Source organism: Trematomus bernacchii, unplaced genomic scaffold, assembly GCF_902827165.1.
Source record: "Trematomus bernacchii unplaced genomic scaffold, fTreBer1.1, whole genome shotgun sequence".
Lineage (NCBI taxonomy): Eukaryota > Metazoa > Chordata > Actinopteri > Perciformes > Nototheniidae > Trematomus > Trematomus bernacchii.
Window position 1 is genome coordinate 23,202,412 of NW_022987720.1, and position 27,651 is coordinate 23,230,062.

At 40.3% G+C, this 27,651-nt stretch overlaps 2 protein-coding genes across 3 annotated transcripts; one reads left to right on the forward strand and one right to left on the reverse strand.

Moving 5' to 3' along the window:
- Window positions 1-578: 578 nt before the first annotated feature.
- On the forward strand, window positions 579-7,586 carry gtpbp1 (GTP binding protein 1). Of its 2 annotated transcripts, none has more exons than XM_034143363.1 (13): window positions 579-951; window positions 2,535-2,646; window positions 2,753-2,933; window positions 3,047-3,230; window positions 3,352-3,516; window positions 3,807-3,930; window positions 4,103-4,217; window positions 4,298-4,442; window positions 4,576-4,758; window positions 5,037-5,172; window positions 5,486-5,664; window positions 5,942-6,103; window positions 6,547-7,586. In XM_034143363.1, exons 1-13 carry the CDS (start codon window positions 757-759, stop codon window positions 6,658-6,660), a joined length of 1,995 nt encoding a protein of 664 aa, XP_033999254.1. In that variant the 5' UTR covers window positions 579-756; the 3' UTR covers window positions 6,661-7,586. The 2 variants fall into 2 exon arrangements, with proteins under 2 accessions (XP_033999254.1, XP_033999255.1); XM_034143364.1 differs by having other exon boundaries at window positions 5,996-6,103.
- Window positions 7,253-19,968, reverse strand: sgsm3 (small G protein signaling modulator 3). The gene is made up of 21 exons (XM_034143362.1): window positions 19,807-19,968; window positions 16,216-16,298; window positions 15,831-15,916; window positions 15,527-15,590; window positions 14,148-14,359; window positions 13,839-13,946; window positions 13,441-13,584; window positions 13,073-13,268; window positions 12,689-12,834; window positions 12,165-12,398; window positions 11,808-11,990; window positions 11,468-11,623; window positions 11,300-11,354; window positions 11,150-11,199; window positions 10,849-11,001; window positions 10,697-10,767; window positions 10,374-10,422; window positions 10,164-10,249; window positions 9,911-10,033; window positions 9,138-9,198; window positions 7,253-8,988 (listed from the first exon to the last, which is right to left on the reverse strand). The coding sequence occupies exons 2-21, from the start codon at window positions 16,220-16,222 to the stop codon at window positions 8,905-8,907; spliced, it is 2,268 nt and encodes a 755-aa protein (XP_033999253.1). The 5' UTR covers window positions 16,223-16,298; window positions 19,807-19,968; the 3' UTR covers window positions 7,253-8,904.
- Between the last annotated feature and the right edge of the window lie 7,683 nt (window positions 19,969-27,651).

The window sequence follows — 27,651 nt, forward strand, 5'->3', positions numbered from 1 at the left end:
TGCTTTCTGAAAATGCAATACCAATGTAATGTGAAATTTGACCCACCAAGACACAAACCTGAATTGCTTTCCCAACCATGGTTTACATCCTAGTGCTGTTTACTTTCTTAATGATTAAGGTGCTCTTGCTGGTGTAAGAGGAATTCCTATCATTTCTTTAATATTTCTTTATTATACACTTTTTTTAGTTATCAAACTGTTGTCAACGTATTTTCTATTTCAGTCAAAGCAAACTCATAAGGCCAGGAGAGTTAATGTTTCACAGCTAAAAAAATATTTCAGGAACAGGGAAATGATATGTATTATTGATCTCATTATTACATCAGCATTAGGCTAGTAGTACATGATTGTTACACTCTGATTACACCATTTCAAACATAACCCGCCCTGCTTCAGAGGGACGGGTCCACTTTGTAATAATATGACTGCTATTGGCACACTGCTAACATATTCATATTTACTTTACTACTATTGGTGATAAGAAATAAAAAGGCCTGTACACACACCTCCCTCATGAATATTGATAAGGTGCTGGTGGATATTTTATTTTTAAATGGCTTGAATGCGGACTAAAAACATATAAATAAGCAGAGGGTGGCTAAAGTGAGGAGATACAGTTTGACTGACCTTATCTGTGTTGTGGCTGTAGCTTGTGGAGCTTGCGGGGTCTTGCATTGCTTCTATGCGTATTTGATGCCAGCAGTCATCACAACAATTGGAACAGGTTGACATTTATCTCTGCAACGCTGGCATACGATGGCATCAATAGCAGCGGCTCATGAGCCAGGTTTAACCCCATGCGCCATAGCGTTGGCTGATGCTTTGGTCCCTGCGAGCATATTTGCTCCGGACCGGGGAGGATGCGAGGACGACGCCGGGGATGAGTGCTTCGATGACGGGGACATGTTCAATGGCGAGCCCGAGGACCGTCCTGTTGACTTCACCAACAAGGTAGGCCCTGGCTGTCATAGGAGCGGTGCAAGGCTAACGTTAGCGGCTCCTGGTAAATGAATGAATGAAACAAATGATGTGTTTATTGCATGAACTACCATGTTATTACCAAACATCATGCTGCTCCAATCTGCAATTACTCAGTACCCTTAGTACCCTATAGTATAAACGACTGACTTTTTGGACTCAGGGTAATGTTATTGCTTTTGCTGATGGTAAATAAAGTAGCTAGTTGTGGCTAACGCTAGCCCCAGCTGATGCTTTGGCACTTAGCAACCTGACCTAACGCTAACATTACATTAATTACTAATCAGTCGAAACACATTTCATTGCACCATATGCCGCCAAAAACATGTCTGTAGACAACCATATATGTTGTTTCTGCTACTGTTTAAAGCAAGGCAGAGCAACGTGTAAGACTGTTGTCAAACAGACCATAACATTGGCTTGACGTGGTGTGTCAACCCAATTCAAACACATAAGATGATGAAATACAGAAGATAACAAGATAAAGGTCAGGCTTGCCTGCTGGACCTTTACCAGCAAGAACGCCTAAGAAAATAAATAGGGTTAGATTAAGTAGTAAGACCTGTCAAATGAGTTTCACATGGATGTAGACCTGTATGAGGGCAACAGTAATTATGGTTTGTGTCCTGAAGGGTCACATTTCACATTACAATGGTGTAACATGACCCTCAAGCAGATTGCTCAGGATTGCATCAGGTGCAGCTCCTTCTTCCTTTGGCTCCTGTCAATTTATTCTGCTTGGGTCTAGCTCTGAATAGTTTTCTAGTATACTTTTATTGACTTATTTTTATATTATTAATTTGACATCACACTTTTGGCACAATAATATAGAAACCTTGATCCATGCTCCATTAACTAGCTTTATATCAATAGCCTGTTTTTGCATATTCTTTAATATTAATAACCAGGAGTCTCAGGGACACTTATGTGTACTGTTTCTCTTAGTAGTAAACAAACAATGTACATTCGCATAACATTTATATTTTTCTCAATTGTGGCTGTTATCCAATGTTATGAGTGTTTATAAGCAATTAAACCACAGTTCTGCAATAGGAAGGCACATTTTTCACATACGGCAATAAAATAATTACAATCCTTTTGAATTGTAACATGGTATAAACAGCTCAACATGCCTTAACATTTGTGCTGAAGTAGCATGAGCAGTGCTTTTGTTGGATTTTACTTGTGTTACTATCCTAACTTACTTAGTTAGTCAATATTGCTGTCTGTGTCCACATGTAACCGAGTGTTTCATGGGAAAAAAGACAGCTGCATTTTGTGTGTAGTGCAACTCTTGATTAGGCCATTCCCCCTTGGTTTACGTTTTACTGAAAAGTACATAGTAATTATAAGAGTTGTCATAACTGAGACTTTTAATTCCTGTCACTGTCTCTCATGAAAACAATCTCACTTTAAGCAATCACCAAAAGTGAATGACTTTTTGCAACTCATTGGATAAAGGATCTGCTTTGATTATACATTTATTGTCGAACAACCATCGAGCAACAGCCACTTGTTCTCTGTTTCCTTTTCCCTTGAACGCACCAACCCTACAGCTGGCACTTGTTAGCCCAAATGGAGAGCAGTATGACTCGTTACTTCGCCAGCTACGGGACAGGATGGAAGAGGGATGTGGGGAGACCATCTATGTGGTCGGGATGGGCTCAGGTGAGAAAATACCTTTTAAGTTTCAGTTAATCCGAAACAGTTTATACAACCTGTACAAATCATAGGGTCCACTTGTTAAACTGTCTACTGTGTCTCTCTGTTGTAGATGGGGGTGACTGGGGTCTGGATGAGAAAGATATGGAGGCCTCAGTAGCCACAGTTCGCTCCATGTGTGAGCAGGTGGATGCTGATCTCATTACGCTCCGGGAGCGAAATGAGGCTGCCGGTTTGGTGCGCGATTATCTGATCCGCCGGCGTGTGGGTGAACTGGACTTCCTTGAGGTCAGGTGAGTGGTCAAAGATCAAAATAAAAAGGGGACATGATTACAATTATGTCCATTGACATAACACCTTTCTTTGTCACTACATTGGTTAAAATGTCTGTCCCTCTCTTTCTCAGGGTTGCAGTCGTGGGTAATGTGGATGCTGGTAAGAGTACTCTGCTGGGAGTGTTAACGCATGGCGAGCTGGACAATGGCAGGGGATTTGCCCGGCAAAAGCTCTTCAGACACAAACACGAGATGGAAAGCGGCAGGACGAGCAGCGTGGGCAACGATATCCTGGGCTTCGACCAGGAGGGACAGGTGAGAGGGGCTTCTGGAAGAATGGTTGTTTAAGCATCAGAAATATAGCTAATTTGATTGAGTTAAATTAAGTTTCAATAGCATTATCATTCTAAATGAAATAATACTTGTGTGCCCCTAGGTGGTGAACAAACCAGATAGTCATGGTGGGAGCCTGGACTGGACTAAAATCTGTGAGAAGTCCTCCAAAGTAATTACCTTTATAGACCTGGCCGGACATGAGAAATACCTCAAGACCACCGTGTTTGGGATGACCGGACACCTGCCTGACTTCTGCATGCTTATGGTGAGAAGGGGGATCAGGAAGGAGGACATATTATGATGTTATCATGCTGTTGAATATCATGAATGTGTGCCATATTTTTACAAAAACATGAAAGTATCTGCCTGCATGTTTTGTTTCTATCTTTACACAAGCAGTTTCAACATTTCAACTTTGGATGAAACCATTACAAGATTTATAATTTACCCAAATGTAAAATGTCTCAGTGTCTACATTGTACAACAAATACCCTTTTTGCTTATTTCTTTTATTAAAATATAGACAAAGATTTTTCTCTCTCCCTGCCTCGCCAGGTGGGCAGTAATGCAGGTATCGTAGGGATGACCAAAGAGCACCTGGGCCTGGCCTTAGCCCTGAATGTGCCTGTGTTCGTAGTGGTAACCAAAATAGACATGTGTCCGGCCAACATACTGCAAGGTCAGTCTCTCTTATAACTCTGAAATGTGTTTTTTTCTTACATCTGAAAACACAATGTAACAATAGGATGAGTTAAGTGAGTGTGTGTCGATTGGCGTAGCTTTTAATGAAAATGTTGTACTGTACCCGACTTTAAACACTTCAACTTGTTGTGATACTTTGCTCCTAACAGAGACACTGAAGCTGCTCCAGAGGCTACTGAAGTCGCCCGGCTGTAGGAAGATACCCGTCCTCGTACAGAACAAGGATGATGTAATAGTCACTGCTTCAAACTTCAGTTCAGAGAGGTACAAAGACTATCCTGGCCAGATTCAGAGTAAGAGTGAAACAGTTAACTTTTCTAACATGTTTGTGTTGTCCTCCCCAGGATGTGTCCAATCTTTCAGATCTCCAATGTTAGCGGGGAGAACATGGACCTGCTCAAGATGTTTCTCAACCTGCTCTCCTCCAGGACGTCCTACAGAGACGATCAGCCCGCTGAGTTTCAGATAGACGACACGTACTCTGTACCGGTAAGTTACCAAGTTACAAATCACTTAACCTAGTGAATAGCATATAGTGGAGGAGTATCACGCTACAGGTGCAAACCTCGCAATTGAGAACCTTTACCAAATTCTAATGTTAACACCGGTTTTTATATCACAGGGAGTGGGAACAGTAGTTTCTGGCACTACTTTACGTGGACTCATACGACTGAATGATACAATGCTACTAGGGCCGGACCCCTTAGGCAGCTTCATCCCCATTGCTGTGAAATCAATCCACCGCAAGAGAATGCCTGTGAAGGAGGTCAGAGGGGGCCAGACTGCCTCATTCGCTCTCAAAAAGGTAAGGGGGAAATCTGGGAGTGCATTTTTTTAAAGTCTGGTTTAATTAACTGGCTGTTCAAACTGTGGATTTTTTATATTTTGGGGGAAAGGTTTTATAAAACCTGAATGGTCAAATGTATACTCTTTTCCTTAATTTTTTCCATCTTTTCCAGCTCAAAAAACATGCAATCTTAAGAAATGTTTTATAGAAATCATTAAAACAGTCTTGAAAAATTGACATTCCTCTGATGTTTTTCCTCTGTCTGGTTCTTATGTAATCCTTACCCCTTTGTATAGATCAAGCGTTCGACCATCAGGAAGGGTATGGTGATGGTTTCCCCGAAGGTCTGCCCACAAGCCACTTGGGAGTTTGAGGCTGAGATCCTGGTACTGCATCATCCCACTACGATATCCCCTAGATACCAGGCCATGGGTGGGTAACAATGGTGTGGAAGAAGGGACAGGGAGGGAGTTGGAGGGAAAAATTACAATTCTGTGGGTTTCCAAAGCAGCTTTAAATTATTGACTGAACATTTAATTGCCTTCAAGATTAGTAGCCAACATTGAATATGTATTACTTGATTAAAAAGATGTCATCAAGAATAATATTTGATTATATAGGAGTACAGGGCCATTTCTCAACACCCTCTCAAAGAAACACTTAAGCAATAAGTTCCCATTAAGTGACTCTTTAATACAAAACAACATTTTAACGTTTCTTTTCCTTCTCCTTACCCTCCACTCAGTCCACTGTGGCAGCATAAGGCAGACTGCCACCATCTTGTCTATGAACAGAGACTGCTTACGGACAGGGGACAAGGCTTCGGTCCATTTCCGCTTCATAAAGACCCCCGAGTACCTGCACTGCGACCAGAGGCTGGTGTTCAGGGAGGGGCGCACCAAGGCTGTGGGAACCATCACTAAGGTAAAGCAGTGTGAGGGCACATAACTGAACATTCAAGGAATAATATGTGTATTTTTTCTCCTTTACAATGATGGAATGAACAACCTGATATCTTCTCTTGGTGGGGGCATCAGGCTCAAATATATCGACTTTTTTTCCTCAGAAATACTTTTATTAGATTTTTTAAAGACAACAACAAACATTACACTTTTAATATATCGACTTTTTTTTAAACAACTCACTAGTAGCTGATTTTCTATCTTCTTCGGACTCTTATATCGACTCTCACTCTTTTCAGCTGCTGCAATCTACCAATAATTTACCATCAAATTCCAAACCTCCCCAAATCAAGATGCAGTCCACAAAGAAAGCACCGCTGCGCAGAGAGGACGGCACCACGGCAACCGGGGACGACATTCCAACGATATCACAGTCAGCTGGCCCAAACGCAACACAATCGGTGAGACATGCCACTTTATAAAGTGCTATTTAGTGAGGTAGTGAATCTCTTAATGTAAACTTGCCCTAACACTGCAGCTCTGTTCTAACTGCATTGTGTCCTCCTTCCTTTTGGTTATTTTCTTGCTTTATCTTATCCACCACTCACGCTCACACTCATTCATTACTTCATCACTACTATTTTTAACCCACCCAACCCCACTTTGCTTGCGTGGCTGGCTTCCAAAGGGAGAGGGGGATGAAGACCCTCAGATAAAGGAGGGCAACAAAGAGAACAAGGTGAAATAGGTTGATTAAAACTAAAACAAGAACACTGGAGGTTGTGTTTTGACTAAAGCAAGATAGTTGAGTTCATAGCCGGGTGATCTTGTTACGTTGTGAGTAAATAACATATTCGGTCATGGAGGTGCCTTATCGAATGTTCTCCTTATCTCTCCCTTGCAGCCAAAGTCTGGAGGAGGTGGCAGGAGAAGGGGCGGCCAGAGGCACAAAGGAAAAGGCCAGAACAGCAGCAACTCCACAGCAGCCCCCTCCTCGTCAGGAACAGGAGGCTCCTGAATTGCCCCCCCCAAACCCCTGTAAACCTCCCTCTATAATATCACTCCACCACCTAGTGTCTTCATTCCACAAACCATGACGTTTGGAGCGAGACACTCCTCAGTCTCATCACTCCTTGCCTCTTGACACCAGGTCATAGTTTATAAAGGGTACACAGTGGGGTGTGTCCCTAACTGCATTTTATCATCAGCTGCCTTTGCTTTTCTTTAACGAGTTTGGGTGATTGATAGCAGTGTGGTTTTTGAGGTAAGCCTCACTCAGGATGTTTTATTTTATTTAACCCATAATTTATGCCTCTATGAAATTGACAATTTATTTTTCTGGCTCGATGTCAATGGCAAGGAAAGGAGGCCAAACCCCTGAACAGTTCCAGCATCGGTATGAGCAGCTATACGTGAAACTCTTCCGTGCATTCCTTGTGTATTTGCAATGAAAAACAATTAATGTACTATTTATACTGCATATTATGTAAATGAGCTTTTAGTTGTGCTCCAATTGGAAAGATTGTACAAAATGTATGCAAATCAGAAATGAATGTAGCAGAGGGCACATAGGGTTTTATCTCCAGATATATTGAAAATATAAGCTGTTAGCGTTTTATAATTGTCAGGTATTTATTTGGCATACATGCAGAAAGCTCGCTCTGATGGTCTTCATTCTGCTCTCACTTGCACTCCTCAGATTCAGCAGAATCCATCATACTTCCACTGTCAGTCAGCCATGTTAGAAAGGTTATACAAATAGTGTTAGTACAAACAAATACAGCACATCGTCCGGTCACTCCTCATGATTATAAGACATGCAGTACTCGCAGTGCTACTCCAGTACCCCATGCGTTATGGCCTGTCGCTGTTTACATGTTGTGACATTTGAAATACACTCTAAAAAAACTGACCATCAATAAACAGGCTTTACTGAACCTTCAACAGTGTGGCTTTTTCTATGTCCATTTTCAGCAAAATATATATTATACAATTGTAATACTATGGATTTGATTTGTTAAAGTGAAAAAATAAGGATGGATTGGTCTTAGTCTTCTTCAATATTAAGGAGAGCTGTGCAGTCCTCAGTTCCATATTTTACAGATCCAGACAATATTATTACATTTGTAATTGTTGACAATATGTTTTACACAAGCTACAATGACTGATCATAAAAACAAGCTCATTCAATGTTCTGCACATGGGGAAGAGACAGTTCATGTAAATCCAACATCCTTTGTATGATGCAAATGAAAATGTTTTGCAACTTGAATTAGTACATCATACTTCTTCTCCAGTCCCCTCTTACAGTGGAACATCATGAACGCTCAACAGTTTGAATAAACACATTCCCAAAAATGTCCCTGTTTCCTGATGTATGTGCAGTTTTAAGTCAGAACTAAAGGTAATCGTAAAGTCCCATGTTAAATCGCTTTAACTCGCAAGGGCACATTTAGTCACAAGCAAAATATATATTCACGTATATACAAAAACATAACAAATTACTGTATAGGCTATTTAACATTTATTTATAGATTGTAACACAAAAAAGTATTTATCTGCGTCATTTACATGTTGTCATACGAGTGCAGACTTCACTACCACTGATAAGGTAGCACACATAGCCATAATCTTGTATAACTATTTGAAAAGGCTTTACTTGGCATGTGCAACATTTAGTAGTTAATGAAATATTTTGTAGAGTTCATGATAATTGAGGTAACTAACATCCCTCTCAAAAATAATTTGTAACTTTACAGCTCCATATTTAGGAATGTTCTGTTTTGGTCTTAATATCTGGGTATTTAAAAGGTTAATGTGGCATTTAATACCGTGTTAAAGGTCCAGGGTTTCTCGTGGTGATGACCCGCTGCTGTTTCAAACTAATGAAAGAGAGTGACCGCTCACTCCTGCACTCAGCTATGAAAGCTGAGTGTCAAGCAGGGAGTTTTATACGTACTGGACACACGAGAGCTCCAGTTTCATGGGTACAGACTAATCTGTACTGCAGTGTTTTACTAGTATATATCGTTTTTCACCATGTAGTGCAATCTCCTACAGAAGTAAAATAAAGTATGCACTTTAATGCACACATGCTTCAGAACTGGCTGAACAGTGACGTGACAGATGAAGCAGTCACTTCCTGTAGCAGACAACAGTGTCTTCATTATAATTGACAGTCTGTAAGTGACAGATAAGGAGACATCACATAAACACAGACAGGAGGACGCAGTAGGATTCAGGCGAGTGTTGCTGTGTGTGTCTAGCCATCGATGTCCCAGCTGAAGAGATGATGTTTCACCAACATGTCCTGCACTCCCTCCTTCAGGGGTCTCTGCTCCTTCTCCTGGGAAAGACATAAAAGTAATACATTTAGATTTTTTTAAGAATATTCAAAGATTTGAATCGGAATTTGAAATAAATATTTAAAATATAAAGAATCAATAAAGTACCTTACGACCACAACAAAGAAATAAAATAAAGTGTTGGGCTCACCTCTTTCTTTTCAGGTAGCTCACAATCTTGGGAGAGGCTGAAGGCAAACTTTGAAAGTACTCTGAGGAGAAAACAGTAGACTGCTTATTGTTTGGTTTTTTTGGACAAATAATGTGTCCATAGTTTTTACACAATTTCATTTTTTGTTGTTTAAAGTCCTTTTGGGGTATAAACTAATATGTTTAAACTGCTGGATTATGTGCGGTAAATGTGGAAGATACTGTAGTGGAGTATTAAAGGTGGGGTAGGTAAGTTTGTGAAACCGGCTCGAGATACACTTTTTGTTATATTCCATGGAATGCTCTTAACATCCCGATAGCAATGAATATCTTAAGTGCTTTGACAAAAAATCCATAAAAAAAAATGTCATCTGTGGAAGCCGTAGTACTGTAAAAAGCACGACCAATCATTTTAGCCAGCCCGGCTAAAATAACTGGATGGCCTACCTGCCTGTCAGCCTTCCATCTGGGCACAAACTTATCTCGTGCCCTCATTGGTCATGTGTGCGCATTCGTGTGTGTTGGAGGAGGGGCTCTATAAGGAAGTGGCAGATTTTCTCCGGTTGTGTATTTTCAAATTCTAGCGATCTCGAGCCGGTTTCTCAAACTTACCTACCCCACCTTTAAGTACTTGTAATATTGCAAGCAAGCTTTGGATATGTAGTAATACGTTTGCCAGTGGTTTATCCTATTTAGCCATTCCTGCTTTTTTGCTTTTTTTCAACTTTGACTTGAAATATGCTCTAATCTGAGATCAAAACAGGTGTTTCTTACCTGAGCTCACACTTGATCTGTACCCATCCAGGACTGCGGAGGAAGGACCATGGATGATACCATTTCTCTACAGCGGCCATGCTGGAGCACAGCACCTCCAGCCACAGGTGGAGCACCTGCTCACTGATGGGGAAGATAACCGTTAAGAACCAAACAGCCCCAATGTGTGTGTGTGTGTGTGTTAACAGCATATTTTGAAGGCATGCATATGTGTGTGTATGTGTGTGTGTTTGCGGTTCTCCCGAGAACTCACTTTAAGCCGACGCAGACCAGAGACCTAAACTTGACATCCATCTGAGCGTGTGCGCTGTCGTGGCTCATGTTGACCGACTGCACCGCCTGGGAGGAGCAGACAGAGGGCGCTCAATCACTTTCTACTAACATTCATTCCTACAGGCAAGCTGCACATTAAGCTGAAGAAAACCCAATTACAGATTTGACACATTGAGTTAAGGACACTCACCCTGTACAGCAGCTCCTCTGGTGTGAGTACTTTCCCATCTTCGTCTAACCTGGTAAATACGGCAGAGAACAAGTCGTTATCTTATTATGCTGCAGGCATACACACTGAAAGCCGATGCCCTTGCCAGAGCACACTTTAGTTCTAACTGAAGGTAAAGGGTTAGATCCCAAGTTTGTTTGGTTTTAAACCGGTTGTGTTTCTATCCAAGCTTTTTGAGCGAGAGATTGTATTTCCAAGGTAACAGGGGTTATGTAATTGATCAAATTGTCATTTCCTGGGTGAGGCATTCCTCTTGAATGTTTATTTAAAAATAAGGGTTTTACCTGTAGGTTTTACACAGCACCAGTCTGGAGTAGACAGAGTTAAAGTCTTTCTCTACCTCTCTACTGGCCGCCTGAGAGAAAAGAGGAAGGGATTAGTCCCATGATGAGTTTGATGCACCTGCAATATTAAAAAGAAAATATTAATCTCCTACCTCTTCAACAAATAACCAAGGATGACATGGCCCTCCCAGTAGAGACGTCTTCTTGAGTCCGTGCTGAAAGATGGCCTTCAGGGCCGGACACAGTGTCCCCCGGGCCAGGTCCGTCACTGCCTCCGTCACAGAGTCATCGCCTGCTAAAGAGTACTGGGGACAGACACAAAGAGCGTCTCCGATAATAATATTTAGGACACTGAAGGTGAGCAGAAGGAAGGAGTTAACATTAAAATACTCGCCTAAAAGTAAGCATAAAAACATCCTTTCTCATTAAGCTGATAATGAACTGCTTCCATACCTCTTTGCTTCTTTCATCTAGGATCTCCACAAACTTCGCTGGAAACCAACCTGTTACATAACGCAATAGAAAATGTCAATAAGCTGTAACAGTATATAGAAACAAAACGATTCAACAGGGTGCTGATGCTTAAGAAAAAACCCCACACACCTCTTAGGCCATTTAGCTCTCCAACCCAACAGTGTTCATCTTTCTGTGAAATGATCTGAAGGGGAAAGATGGAAAATACAGCTGTATCAGATTCAGAGCGAAAGGTTAGAAACCACAGAAAGCTTTTTTTTTTGGTTTCTGTGAGTCATCGAGCAGGGCATGACTCACAGTGATGATGTCATTCTTCCTGAAACCCAGCTCGTCGTCGTCGTGTCTCTCAAAGTCCAGCAGAGCCTTAGCTCGTCTCCGTCTGGTGCGAGAAACTACAAGAAAGTTCTCATGGTCTCGCTGATGGCTCTCCATGGAGTAGTCAGGAGTCAGCTCCTAGAGAGATGGGAGAAGTTTGGTTATAGAAATGTGATGGATAGAAATAAATAGCATTTAGTCTAACATGCCAGGAAATAACGGGAGGCCCCCCTTCAATTCTCCTGTTATTTTGCTTGATACATTTTCCATGAGAAACCATTAAACATACACACTGTCCCTGTGCTGCAGTGTGAGAACTCACAGCGCTGGAGTGCCGAGGGTCCAGACAGTGAAAGTGCTCTGCAGTGCGGGTGATGGCCTCTCGTAAGGCTGCCACCAGCTCTGTCTGCTTGATGTTCTTGGACTTCAGGGCCTCTGCTTCATCCTCCCCGAACAGCAGGGAGCTCAGAGTGGACTTCCTGCGCAGAGACTGTCTCCTCACCGCCTGAACACATAAACACAGGATTGTTAGAAAAAAATGTTTTAAAGTCAAGATTAAGGACACATAGACTTAATTTGCTCAGATCATGCGACTCCAGTTTGTACAGCTAGACACAAACTTGACGTTGCTTGTTTATTCTATAATAGTTATTCATATGACATACAGACTGAATCTGACCTTGTTGAGATTGGTGGTGTATGTTGTGTTGTTTCCATTGCTGAGCTGCGCCTGTTCGTTGAGGATGTAGGCTTGGTGCTTGTGCCGGTGAGCTTCCAGTGTTTCCTGGGTTAGCGACCCTGCTAGCCTCATAGCCTCCCCGAGAACTGCGGGCCCATCTCGCAGCTGGCTCGGCAGGTCCGACAGAGTGTTAAAGATGGACGCAGAGTTCTCTGATGATACAAGCTCCTCCTCCTGAGAATGAAGAGTACAATAAACAATATCAATATTCAACAAAGACTGTCATTAGGAGGAAAAAACACAGAATAGTTGGTGTTAGATGTTGTTTTCTGGCATTATAAGTGTGTCTGTTGGCAGACTTGGCTGTAAGATGACTTTTGGATAATTAAAAAACATTATCATCATCTTCTATTTAAGAAAATCCAGTAGGTTACTGACCACACTGAGTGACAGAAAACCTCTCAGCACAATATTACTGATTTAAGAGTAGAAACTCACAAAAACAAGCAGTTTAGTGCAATTACCTTGACCTTGAGCATGCCCAGTGTGATCTGAAAGAGAACCAATGAGCCCTGGTAGAAGAGTAAGTCCCAGATCCTTAGGAGCAGACGGATGTCCACCACGCTGGCAAATGAGGTCAGGAACCAGTGAAGTGTGATCAGCGACAACTCTGCATGTAAAGAAGGAAGGATTACAAACTGTATGTTATATGCAGTTTATACTCTATTTTACTCAGCTCTATATTCCAAACACCAATTCTATCATGGGATGTAGTTCACAAACAATTTGCTTTTTCAATTTAGGTTCAGCAGAAGGATAAAAGATGGGAGTAACTGTTGCAGTTTTAGTAGTTAGTATGCATTTTGAATGCCCATGTTGCCTCTCTGACTCAACACCACAACCCCTACCTATGTCATGCTCCTGCAGAAGACGGTCGAGGGCCGGCAGGTACTGAACGATGAGCTGGCGGAGAACCCTCTGGTCTGTTTGGACACCCAGCAGAGTGGAGCTAAAGTAGGCTGGAGGGAGGAGGTCTTCGATCAGGGCACACATCATCCATAGAACATCCTCCTCCTCCAGAAAGAGCAGCAGACAGGAAACCACCTGTGGGGGTGAACACATAAGTGTCAGGACAACGACAAGGGTATCAGTGAAGGTGGAGAAAGTCAAAAATAGGACGAGGATACAATGTATAACATTTGATGAAGGTGCTTCCTACAACTGTGTGTCTAATTATACGAGTGTAATGTAGTCTTTCTGTATAATGTGTTCTCACCATGCCGGTGCCCTGACAGTACCCGATGTCTGGGTAGAGCCAGGCCAGGGCTCTCAGTACCCGCTTCAGCCTCGGCACTCCTACACTGCTCATGCTACAGAAACACGCGTTGGTTGGCATCGTCCGCAACAGGTCCTTGTCTATCTGAGGGACAGAGGGGAACACAGAACAATCACATTTCAGGAAAGAAACATGTCTTACAAACGACATGTCACGTGTTAAATACATAATACAAAATATACATTTAATTTAAATATGCCTTTAACGATTATTTGGTTGTATTTAAGTAGCCGTTTCCAACTTTAAATAATTAGTACGCATGATCTCAAGAACTATGCTTGGTAGGAATTCTGCAATGGGTTTGTGTTTGGTCAGGTGTTATTAGATTGTGGTTTTACCTGTTTAGAAGTGCTGGAGTCGTCATTGGAACTGTTCTTAATGATTTCTCTGTAAGAGATCTCAGAGGTCCTTTTCTTCTGCAGCGCTCCAGCCAGGCGCATCCACAGCTAACAAACAAAGCATCTTTACATCACTGTTTTGTGACTTTGGAGATAACAAACATGTAATACTCAAAGGCATCTGGAGCATTCTAGTGAAAACTATTTCTTTTTTATATCAAAAATGGACAGGCTAATGTGGGTAGTATAGTAGCCCAATGTGTAGCACTTCCAATTAAACAGTTGTCCCTGCTGAGCCCCTGTCCCTACCTGTGGTCTCATGCTGTGAGGGATACCGCCCAGCACCAGGGAACGCAGCCGCTCAGAGCGTGAGAGGACAGGATCAATCAGATCCCAGGTCAGGTCTCCCACAGTGTGGTTGTGGGTAAACTCTAGGTGGGCTTGCCAGCGCAGTCGCTGCTGGGGGTCTTCACGCTGGGGGGAACCTTCAGTGCCAAGTCTGGACCTGGGCTTCCCATCATCTGTGAGGAGAGAGTAATATATGGGGGTGAGCAGCGTTCTATATAAACATAATATTATTAAAGTAAAGCCCAGCCGAACTCTTGAATTGAGGAATGGGAAAATAATATCAGGTATAACTTTAAAGGTCACCTATCATGCTATTTTTAGGCAATAGCATAGGTCTCAGATATATACAAAAAACATGTCTATGAAGTGTTTTGCTCAAAATACCAAACAGATCACCCATTCTAGCCATGCCTCATATCCCTCTATTCCACTTCCTGTTTCAAAAGTGCTGATTTTGGGTATAAAGCTTTAAAAAAAAAAAAAGAAAGGAGGGGGCTGAGCTCATGCGGGAGATTCTACCGGCAGATACTGCCGTGATGAAACACCATATCATGGATTATCAAGGATTATTGCTGAAACAGTATGGAGCTCAAAGGCTTTCTCTCTTGCCGGTTATACCACAAGGTGAGTTCCTTTTTATTTCCTGCTTCTTCACACACGCTCTCCAGTACAGGTTAGCTCTGAGCGTTAGCGATGCTAATGTAAACACAGACCATATTACGTCCAAAACAGTCAGGCATTGTTTCTGATAGCAATTCTGATAGGGCCGTGGGTGTAAAGCCAGCCTACATTTCCGATATTACGTCATATCGGACGCAAATCTGGATCAGCTCCGTTGTAGCCCCGTTTTTAGAGATTTGGGTACGGAGGAAAAAAGAGAGGCTTTTATTTTCTGACGCTGCGTGAGTTCCCTGACACACCGGGGACACATATTTATGTATAAAAGACAACAAAAAGTTTATTTTGCATGATAGGTCCCCTTTAATGTAACCAAACATAGGGAGGGAAGTGAGTCAGGGGAAAGTTATGTTGATAAGAGATAAGTGGTTAAATAACAAAGGCAAAAATAGACCTCCCTTTATAGGAGGCATTACATGTACTCAGTTGGTACCATTCAAAAAGAAGTGTTAAAATGGTACAAAACGTTTTCCCCTCCCAGGCATAAAAGACAAAAGTTCCACTCATAACTCTGCCATCACATGCAATGCATTTGAGTAAATAATTTAGCTACTGTGTTCAGATATAAAAAGTTCCTATTGTGTGTTTTACTGGGATTTAGCAATTTTACAAGTGAGGAGAAAATAGATGAAGGAGTTTGTGAATGCGAGTGGAAACATTACCTTCAGGGTCCACTCTGAAGCCAAACTCATCATACTGGAGTTCAGGCTGTTCTGAGGGGTCTTTCTGTAGAGACAAAAGAGAACATGCAGTTCATTAGTAGATTAAACGAAACGTGACTGTGAAATACCCGTGAAAGCTAGTTTTGGTCTTAATATTCAGTCCCTCTATCAGATGCCTCACAGATTGTTACTTTAATTTCTCCTCTCATTCCAGAATTGTCTTTTTCTCCTTTCAATATGTTTTAGTGTCCCTCATTCTTGTGAAGGTTTGCACATTAAACAATAAATAAAGACATATCCTCACTTGATGGTACTTGGCCAAAATATCCTGGGGCCACATGCTCGGAGTGAGAGCAGAGAAGGGCCCACCAGGGGCTGGTGTGTAGGTACCTGAGGGAGAAACAGATTGTTAGATTTAAAAAAAACTAGTACTTTAAAAGAAAAGGTGATCAAAACTATAAAGGGCATTTTGAGAATGGCAAAGTATGTAGAAAACTCAAATGAGACGTCACAATATATCCAAAGTAAAGTATTCCTACAGAAAAATGTAATACAATAAATCACATTTTAAACGTTTCTTGCTATTTCAACTATTCAATGTCAGTGTGTATTAAAAAAGTTCATGTACAGAAACCCATCTTCACATTGAATGTTATTTTGCGCCAAATCGATACAGAAAAACTCTTTACCTGACATTTTGTTGGTAGTAGAGTGAATGGACTCGATTTGCAAAGTCACTCTGGTGAAAGGAGGTCAGCAGATAGCGCTCACTCTGTAGAAAGGACAGAGGAGGAAGAAAATAAAAAAAAAGGTTTGGCGATTCAATTCCAAGGTGATCCCAAACCCTGCCTCTGAGTCCATCTCAAGTCAAACCATCCTGTATCCAAGCATTGTTCCTTCTTCAGGCTTTACTGAAGCAAGAGATTCTGAAGTTCTGCACAGTAAAATATATCAAAAGTTCCCATCAGCAAAAACACGTCGGTTTGCTATCCTGGCTCCAAAATGGTGGAATGAGCTCCCCATTGACATCAGGACAGCAGAAAGCTTACACATCTTCCAGCGCAGACTAAAAACTCATCTCTTTCGACTCCACTTCGAGCAATAAAATGACTAACAAAGCACTTATATACTAATAAAGGACTGGCTTATCTAAAGCCACTGTGTTGGCTCTATGAAACCTGATGTACTGTTTTCTTCAAGTTTGTATCTTCTTGGTCGAATGCACTTATTGTAAGTCGCTTTGGATAAAAGCGTCAGCTAAATGCAATGTAATGTAATCAAAAGAGAGAAGGAGGGACTTTGTTTTCTCATGGCCATATGACTGCTGTACTAACCAGAGGCTAGTTACTTTACTTAACTCTGTGTGTGTTCTCGATCTATTTTTATACCGGTACAAGTCCTTGGGCAAAGATTAACAACCATTCAGTGAGACTACTCATCATTTCATTTTCATTTTTTCCATTTAGTCAACAGTTTTTCCTTTATGAATCACAACTGTGCTAGTCTTCTTAGATCCCCATTTGGTCTAAAAAATAAAACACAAACTCAATTAAATGGACAGAAGTGTCTGCGTCAATGCTCTTTTTTTTCATTTTCACATGTTCAGCACAGGCTATTGGCCCACTGGCTATTATATGCTTGAATGACCATTCCATACAATTCTAGCATCAGACATTTGCTGCATATGAAGACATTAAAACTGAAAGGAGGCACCTCAAATATACCTGCAATGAATGAGCTTTCTAAATTAGTTTGAATCGCTATTTCACTACCAATAATTTGTTATACAAGTTCTACGTCAATAAAGCTATTGAGTAAGGGGAGGGGAAGTTGGAAGGTAATGACATCTTGTTTTCATGTTCATAACCCATATTACAGTTAGGGGGTTTAAAGGGGACACAATTAAGAATGTAAGCACTTATAAACCATGCACTAACATACATGGGCAGACATAAGAGCACAACAAGCGTAACCTGCAACGAGGCTCACCAGCATGCAAACACCCTGCATGCCAAAGTGATTCATTCCAGCAGCAGGCTTGCAGCATTTGAAGAGGGATTTTGGACTTAAGAGAGATGAGAAATCAATTTGAGGTTTGGAGGATGGCCAAGTACTTTCGGGCTAGCTCTGTGTGTAGCTCAGGGGAGTTCTGGGATTTTGGAGCGACTCTCTTACAAGAACACCGTTTAAATCACCTGCCAAGAAAACCAACACGACTAAGCCCTTTCCGCACACTGATGCACATATCAACCATGAACTGCAAAATGGTGCTGCAGAGGGAAGCACGAGTTACTAGTTATTAAATGATTAGCAGACATATTTCCACACGGGTGGACAATAAGGATTTATTGTTTTGTACTAGTTAATAAATCAATTAATAAATGAACATAAATAAATCAGCCATTTATTTTGCATCCTCAAATATGCGAATTGTATCAAACTATTTTGTTTACAATATGATGGCTTGTAGCTTGTTGCTTGGTGGGTATCAGATGTTACTGTGGTCGAAGTTACCAATCCAATTACATATCTTCAAAAATATAGGCTCCAAAATGTACATAAAATAGTTTTCTTCTTATAAATAAGATATTCTATTAAATGTATTAAGTACAATTTAAAATGTTCTCTTTCTCAGTACATCCTTAATCCTTTTTAATAAATAAATGTACAGGTTACATAGCAGAAATGTTCACCAAAAAATGTGATCAGCTGATGTATCATCATCTTCATAAACACATTGAATGTTTAGTATTCATCTAAACTAAACAATCCTGCATTAATGGGCTCTTGTCAAAAGTCCTATACAAAGAAAGCAGCGCTGCCCATTGATTCACAACAATGCCCCCAATGGCCAAATACAAACAATACTAAAGAAACAGCAACTGCAAACTGAGCCATTGTTAATAAAAATGTATAATCTCATGATGTGAATCTTCGTGAATATATGAAACTCCTGGAAACAATACAAAATTAAAAAAAAAAATTAGAGGACATGTCTTGGTCTATATTAGGATGTTTTACAATTTCACTCTGAACACCACAACATCTTTTCCATTATTGAGGAGCGGCTGTTCTCACCTGTGTTTGCACAGTGGTTAACACCCTGCCGAAAGTAAAACAAAAGAGTAACATCCTGCTGAACAGACAGGGCAAGTGTATGTGTGTGTGTGTGCAGCAAAAGTCTCCCTTTTACTTCAGCTTGACAATTTCTAACGTTTCCAGCCCCACGACACCCCCTCCCCTTCCCAACACCTCCTCCAGTTGTTCCTGAGTAACCACAACAATAATGGTGAGTCATTTTCCCCTCGGGTGAAAACACCCTCCTACATAACCATGTCTCTTTTTTACATGCAAAATCAAACCAAACCATTAACAAGTCAGAGAATTACCAGCTTGTGCCCAACAATTACATTTTGGCTGATTATAGTAAGTTATTTGTACTATTTTGCTGACTGTATGTTTCTGTCTGCCTCTCTCTCTCTCACACACACACAGATTGAGAAAAATAATGGATAAGGAATCCACTGCTTTCCAGGAAGTTAACATGCAGGAAAACCATTCTGCAGGAAAAGGACCTATATAACAACAAGTGACAGCTCTAAAACAATTTCCTTTTAAGCTGAGGTGTCTTTACAGAACCACAGATTATTAATTTTAAGCTTTAAAACATTATATCAAATAAAGCAACAAGTGACTCATCTGGTTTCAGTATTCGGGGTTGATCAAAGAGTAAAGCAGTGCCTGCTATAGTGTAACATAAAGATATACTTACATTAAACTAAACCATACACCAAGATGGTATGATGCTAAAAAAAACTAACGGTTGTTAAATAAAGCCATAAGCGATTAAAAATATATATCACTCCAACTGCGAAGGAAGTATTTAGCAAACTCGTATGTAAGTATGTAAACATTATGTCGATATGCTTTAGACAGCAAAATGTTTAATATTAAGCTAGCTGGACGTTACGTCAAACGCTCCCTGCTGACGTCAAAGGCAGTCTATACAATTAGGAATATTTACATTTTCAATGGCAACACATTTGACCTACTACTGTACATTTACATGTATTTGTTATTATGCCACACAAAACGTGCACTACGACAATAAACAATGTTTATGAATTGATTTAACTACTAACATTAGTCTCAAGGACCAATGTTACATTAATGTATTCACTAAGAGTTGTCAGCTGTTAGCCAAATATGCTACCTTTTGCTTTTAGCTAACAGTTAACGGTACATACAAAGGTGGACAACAGCCTGCTAGCATAGCTTACCGTGACATTATTCCAGTGAAAGCACAAGGTTATAGTTTGTGGCGACCTAGTTTTCTAGCGTTGGAAAATTGTAAACGCCATATGCTATACCATCATACGCCTCGTATTTGTGATTGCCCTGCGTTGTGCACCTGCTAGCGACGTGTCTCTCCGCTGTATCCTTACACGCTTAACGTTTTCCCCTTCCTATCCTGAAAAGTAGTTCCAGATTCCGGAACTACACTTCAGAAAACTGTAAATATCCTTCCGCAGAGGAATAGATGACGTAGGCACACGACGTCTGTTGTGCCATTCATTCTTTAGTTTCCTCCATCGACGCTGGTTCGCTCGTTATGTCATTCATTCATTACAGCCTACAGCCCCTGCCCAAACACCAACCAGGCACAACAGTAGTAGCTACTAATCATAATGTTAGATTGATTCAATCTGCAGCACCTTTGGACATGCTTTTGTTAAACAAAAAACCTTGTTATGGAAGTCTGGGCGTTTGCATACGTATGGTGGGTGTTTCGTCTAGCGTTTTAAAAAGAAAATTGAATGACGTGTTTAACCTTCTGAATAATACATGTTATAAGACGACTGGAAATAACAGGAAGATGTATTAATATATTAATGTTTGCTTAATATTGTTGAACGTTTAACATTAAGGTCGTTTTCAAGGTTGCTTATAAATTCAATTTAGATGAATTGTTATTTGGTCAGTAGTAATTACATTGGCATTATTACTTGTATCAGTTCTAAAATTGATCATGGATAGACATGATCTGTAATATTGAATTGAAAAATAATGTTGCTTTTGGATAGCCTATAAATTATAGAAGAAGTGGAAAACATGGTTGTAGCATTCATTCATTGTTTAGACAAGATATGTGAAAATAAATTGTGTTGACTATAAGTATTTTGAAACCAACCTTGTAGCATTCATTCATTGTTTAGACAAGATATGTGAAAAGAAATTGTGTTGACTATAAGTATTTTGAAACCAACCTTGAATCTCTTCTTTTAAAAACTGTTAGGCTGATGGTGGAAACATATTGCTTTTACATAATTGCTCCACAAGATGTCACTAGTGTAATACATACACAATGTTTTTTTTTACATTGGCACATGTATAGCCTAACCATTAAAATGAAGACCTTACAGTATGCAGTATGTTTTCTAACAGCCCCCCAACAAGCCTCCATGATCCACACACTCACCAACGCTCCCTGAAACACACACCTACTGTAAGATAAGATATAATAATTGAGTCTGGTGTGCTCCTGTAGTCCCAATTGGCCTTAGGGGACAGTGTTCTGTGTTATCTCATGTTGGTTGGGAGTCAGGCTAAATGGGCATTAAAACCAAATGATCATCTATTCTCCTATGAGATGATTCATGCGTGACAGGAGCTGGCACTTTGGTGCTGGAGCTGCACATTTTGCACAGTGAGAGACTGCATTTTAATTTCTTCCAAAGAACAAGGTTATGTGGCTGTATGTATGTGTGTGTGAGTGTATGAAAAGTAAGCACATGTTGCATGGCCTTCTGACTAAGGAGCCAAAAGACCTTTAAAATGCAAATCACTTCGTATCTCACTCTTTTTTTGCATATTACACTTAGTTCATCCCTATCCTTCGTTTTTGCAATCCTGTTTTGCCTCTATTGCCACACACTGCACATAAAGAACAAAGATGTCACCTTACATACCCTGTCCTAAATCTCTTTCACCCTTCTGTATCTGCCCTATGACGCCTTTCAGTTCATTCTAACCCTCTTGCATTGCTTGCATAGTCAGTTTGCTGCACCATGCCACAGTGAGTCATATCATTACAAATACTGCAGCCTGAAGCCGACCTTGCCCACAGTTTGCTTGCCAAATAGTCCAAATAAGGCATTGACCCTACACATCACTGTAATGTGGTTCATTACCTTTCTGCCACCTCCATCCCCCTACTCTACCACCTCTAGTTCTCATTTGTCTGGCTGTCTCTGTCATGTTTGACAGAATGATGGGCACAGACAAGCAAGCCCTGGATCTTACACTGCGGTTGCTATGACGTCAGGCAGAGGCAGAGAGAGGCGGAGGGAGATGCCAAGGGACGACTGAGGAGACAGACAGAGATCGAGAACCAGAGAGGAGGGGTGGGAGAAAACGTTGTAGAGGGAGGGGAGAGAAATAAAGAAAGGGAAGTGTGGGTGAAACAAAAAATATGAGTGAAAGATCCAAAGAAGATACAACGACAAAGGTGTGTGTGTGTGGCTGAGGGAAAAGAAAATTAAGGGCGAGCATAAGGTGGTGAATAAGAAAAAAAAACGGTGGTAAACAGAGTGGAAAAGTAGAGGGAGGAGAAGAGACGTGGGCTGAGAATGGCTGATATATTGTTCAAATGAAGCAAGAGAAACCTCAGGCTCACAGCCTTGGCTTGGTGTGTACGTGGGTGGGTTTTAGTCAGCTCAACAGCTTGCACACACACGGATACTGGTAAACATGCCCAAGTGTTATTGACATGGTTATTGGATCAGATGGAAGATATCATTGATCTGGATGATTCAGCAGCCTGCCAACAGATAGTTAGGAGAAAAAAAAGAAAAGGACCACTTGTTCACACATTTGAACAGAAGATGGTGCTGTTGCATTACATCAGTCAGCATACAATTAGCTCTGCTTGTTGAGCATATTTGAGTAGATTATATTGTATATTTAACCCTTGTATGGTATTCGGGTCTGTGGGACCCGTTTTCATTATTTAGCTATAAATAAATAAAGAAAATGATATGATACATTCATCAAACCCACACTCAATGGCCTTGGCTCATTTTCTGTGAAGAACATATATCCGAACACATTTTCAATGACCACCCACTGTACCCCCCCCCCCCCCCCCCCCCTACACATTTACTTTACATACAGGGTGTCCGGGGCTAACAAAAGTGTGGAAACTGTAGGTCCTGTGCACCTGTCTGGGCCGTGTGTGTGTGTGTGTGTGTGTGTGTGTGTGTGTGTGTGTGTGTGTGTGTGTGTGTGTGTGTGTGTGTGTGTGTGTGTGTGTGTGTGTGTGAGACTTTTGTGTTTCTGCCCCTGCCATTCCAGCACAAGGTTGCAACATTGTTGATACATTCAAGCACGGACACCTGTCTGCTCTCACATTCCCGCATTGTGTCTTGCGGGACCCAATCTTTATTTTTGTCACACTCTATCCCAGCTGCAAATTTGGGGCAAGACACAATAAATAAAGCTTCGCCAGTTTGGGTCCTTATCACATCTGATCAAGATGGCCAAAACATTCTCTGCTCAGAGGGCCTTGCATATGATTCTGGAAGATAGTGAACCATTTGATGATGATGTAGGAAGAGGAAGAGGCTTCAGAATGTGAGGATCACATTTCTGAGAATTCAGAGTCTGACAGTGACTTTGAAGAAGAGGATGAGATTGAGCATCAGCCACAGGACCAGCCGGTCAGCGGGCAAAAAAACGAGTAGCACTTTAATTCATTAATGTGATCTAACAAATGTAAAAGGGCAAATATGAACCATGCTGTTTATATTGCTTGTAATTGAGATGAAGTAAACATCTGTTGAGTATTTTAACATAAAATAGTTTGATTGTGTTGAATTGAAGCCCAAAAAGGCAGCAGGTCCACCAGACCCACGAACACTGGCTGAGTAACACAAATATGAACACCATACGAGGGTTAAATGTGTGTTTGTGCCATCATCTGCGCATGTGTGCAAGCATGCAATGATGCGTATGAAAACAGGCTTGTATGCTCACATCTATCAGTGCTGTTCATGCGTATTCATCTATGTGTATGCATGCATACAAATGTGTATGTACTTTGTCATATGCACAGTATGTGCTATGTTTTTCCAGCATGCATAATAAAATCACAATGGGGGCAGGAGACCTGTGAGTCCTCATTCTATTATTTTCATATGGAAATAATTTGAACTAAAATGAAATAATTGAATGAAACATGATTAAGTCTGTCTCCTTCTGTACAGAAAGCTTTTGGACACCCTTTAAGCAAAACAGAGTGCACAAGTTAATGCAACCTGCATGATGTGACCTCTGCCTTTGGGATCATTTATGCATATAAGGCCAGGATAGACTAAGCTGGGCTGGGTCTCTTGGGCTGGATCATGGGGCTTCACGCAGCTGTTCCCCCGGTCTCAGAGGATCTCTCCTGTGATGAGGAGGATTGAAGCTAAAGGGCAAGGGCTCTGAGGCTATCGGGTGCAATGGCAAGTGATTTCTCTTGGGTGTTGTGATGGGAGTGGCATGCATTTATGATTCTGCATTGTTAAATCTATACTGTATGTGGGGTAGAGCAGGTCAGGTAATGAAAAGGAAATATGTTTGTCCCTGTGTTGCCAATTTGACATAAAAGAAAACATCTACGTGTGATAAACAGAAATATACATTTTGTTAACTGTTCCTTACTTCTGGGTTATGGAAAAGGAGGAGGAAAATATACGTGAAGGAACACAAATATTGACAGGAGTCTCATGAGTCCCATGATTCTTTGATGCACAAAAACCTACATTTTCCTTCTCAGGTTGTTTTATCATTTATTAAGGTCAAGTCATTTGGGAAATGATGCAACAAGAATCCAAAAACGTTCACTCACTCTGGGGGTTGATGTGATGGAAAAAAGGTGAGTGTGATGGTGAACTTGAAAGGTCGAGAGAGAACAACACAGTGAATGTTGGAATGACGCAAAGGAAAGCAGAAGAGCTCGATTTACCATGTGAGATTTAAAATTCAAAGCCAAAGAGGGAGAGGGAAAGTAATCATAAAGCCACAGCAGAATTTGTAGATGCTATTTTCACTGCAGCACATAAAAGACCCGCATTAATACATCACTTCAATAAAAAACATTTAGTTTTTCTACTTTAACAAAGTGCTACAAGAAACCTTTAAACACCTGTCTTTTCATAACAGGAAACCTGTAATCTGCTGTATAGTAACATAACTACAATGTGGTATCTATTGCAGCAATCACTTGATTGCAATTGATTGCAAACCTGTAAATTATGTAACCAGTGGTAAAACAAACAGCAGACATTGCAAGCAACAATCTTTCCATTGTACTTAACTATTTCTTTGGCGCATATAGATTTGTTGGCAAAGCCACACTTCATTCTGTCCATCTGCTGTGGCCATTTGTTGGGTGGGAGGCCAATCATTATTTGTGTTTGTGATGGACAGAGACAAATGGATGTTATGGCTACATAAATCCCTCCAACCTGCCCCCTCCCTTCCTGTATTTATGGCCGTGAATATAATGCTTGTTAACCCTTGAACCCCTTGCTCAGTATGTCACAGCGTCGGTTCAGATTAACTCGCAGCTGGCAGATACTGTATGTCTAAAAATAGTATGATTCACAATCCATTATAGACTAGAAGATTATCCAATCCATGCCATTCTACAGTATGTCAATACTCCAGCAGTACACAAGTGAGAACAGGGGATATAGATGTAAAAGACCCTAACGTATTTATAAATCACATAACTGTGGTATTGTGCAGAATTGTTCAAAAGGTAAGCATTAAAGTTGAGTAAATCAGTGTCAATGCAACCCCATGCAGCTCCCTCAGTGTTCCTTAATAATTTTTTTATTTTTTGTTATGGGCTGAAATTGTTATGTGACGTACCTCCCTGCCAGTCACAGTTGTTTTGGCAGGGGGAGTTTCTAAAGGATCACTGTCAACCAGGATTCCAGCAGAGGATACTATTGTATATTGGCTTTAGGGATTTGTCGTGCACACAGCCCACACATATTGCCCTGTAATGTTGGCATCTTGGGAAACTCAACGTAGCTTTAGTCCTATAGGACAGGTCGTCACATTTCAATTTCACACTTGAACACATAATAAGCTATGAAGTATGTCTACTGAAAGCAGGAGTTTGTTTGACAGCTTGCCTAACAACTGCTCATTTCATCAACTCCTGCTTCTCCTGCTCTGTCAATCATAACATTTCCTAATAAAATACTTTAGTATAGTAATGTATGCGGTTATGCTTGCATTAATAATTATCTGCTGTGTAATGACATGTCTGCTTTTGCCTTATAGGTGAACTGCTAGGTTTTGATTAATCACTTTCAATTTACTAGATGGTATATTGTAGTTTGAGCTGAATGGCAAGAGTTCTTTATTATTCATTCCAGTTTGACGTAACATTATGTTAAGGTTAGCGGATGAGTGTGATAAGTGACAACAAATGCAAAAGAAAACATTGTTTGAGAATGTTTTTGTGGAAAAACCTTGAGCTAACTGAAACTACAATTAGCAGAAATAGATGAATATGCTAATAACACTTTCAAGATGGATTGATTGGTTCCTCTGTTACTCCACCATTATTTTTAAAGAGTAAAAAGGAAGAGAGAGGAACCAATATAGGGACAGAAAAGGTCTCTGGGAAAAAAAGGGTAGGAGAGAGATCATGACTTATGTCTACACATCTATGCGTGTGTGCCACATCTACAGTAATGGTTTATATTTGTCTCTTAGTGCTGCTAAGAGGATAAAAGAACAGTGTGCTCTTCCATCTATACGCTGACTTATATCACAGTTACAATAATCATGAGTACACAACCACTCCTCCGCCTTGAAAATAATGGATATAGTTATACATTCAGTTGGATATGAAGGCCTAATGGGTAAAAAGCAGAAGGATAAGGAACATGTGAGAGAAAGACCATCAGTCACTAAAGTTGTTTGGGGTAAAATTGCTAAATCCACATTGTTGTGAATGTCGTGATGATGCTGTAAATAACAGATGGCCTTTTGTCATAGTGTTCTCGCCGCCTCTGGTGTCTCAATGAAAATAATTTATTTTGGTTAGTGTACATTTTACATACTGACAATGTAAGGAAATACTATAACATAATGTAATGTTGTCTAAAAATATATGTACACTGAAAAAAAAGTGGAGTGACATTTACTTAGAAAAACCTCTGTAACAATATTCCACGCAGAAATTGTAAGTAAATTTAACAACCTATATTTCAAGTAAATTCTACTTACAGTTCAGAAGTGTTTCTAACAACAGGTACACAAGTAAACTTTACTGTGCTTTCTGTTTTTGTTATTTAAGTGTACTCACTATTGCATAGTATTTTTTACTTAAATATATAAGTAATATTTACATAATATTTCTTCTTCTATTTAATTTTACTCACTATTGCATAGTATTTTTTACTTAAATATATAAGTAATATTTACATAATATTTCGTCTTCTATTTAAGTGTACTCACTATTGCATAGTATTTTTTACTTAAATATATAAGTAATATTTACATAATATTTCTTCTTCTATTTAAAAGTGTACTCACTATTGCATAGTATTTTTTACTTAAATATATAAGTAATATTTACATAATATGTATTCTACCTTTAACAGCAATACCCTGTTAAATATGGGCATACAAAACATGAAACAATGTACTCTTTAAAACAGCAACTTTATGTTTTGAAACACTGGTACCAGCCAGGACTAAGCAACAGTTTACAATGGTTTAAACATATGCAATCTGGTGCACACAGCACCTACATCGGTGCAGCTAAACAGAATGGTTAGAACACTTTTTACCGATAGTCTCAGTGAAGATGAAACATTCTTAAAACAACATTCTCTGGCTGATCCTGAGGACAGAATTCACAGTGATCTATTTCAGTACATCTCAGATAAAATGTCCAATGACATTTACAAAAGTGTCATTTTTATGGAATAGGATTAGGGCCATGCTCAAAACATTAATTATTTTAGTTTTCAAGTCAGAATTCCGACTTAAAAAAAAAAAATCACATGTGGCCCTGATCATATTCAGCACATCTATACAGTACAATGACTTTGCAA

Excerpts from the sequence above, each read along its gene's own strand:
- sgsm3 (XM_034143362.1), bottom strand. Across the intron at positions 13,585-13,838 it reads ACTCCAGCACTTCTAAACAG|ATAGACAAGGACCTGTTGCG; the intron begins GTAAAACCACAA and ends TCTGTCCCTCAG. Across the intron at positions 11,002-11,149 it reads TAGATGAAAGAAGCAAAGAG|TACTCTTTAGCAGGCGATGA; the intron begins GTATGGAAGCAG and ends GTCTGTCCCCAG.
- gtpbp1 (XM_034143363.1), top strand. The coding sequence starts at position 757 with ATGGCATCAATAGCAGCGGCTCATGAGCCAGGTTTAACCCCATGCGCC. Across the intron at positions 3,231-3,351 it reads GCTTCGACCAGGAGGGACAG|GTGGTGAACAAACCAGATAG; the intron begins GTGAGAGGGGCT and ends GTGTGCCCCTAG. Across the intron at positions 5,665-5,941 it reads CTGTGGGAACCATCACTAAG|CTGCTGCAATCTACCAATAA; the intron begins GTAAAGCAGTGT and ends CACTCTTTTCAG.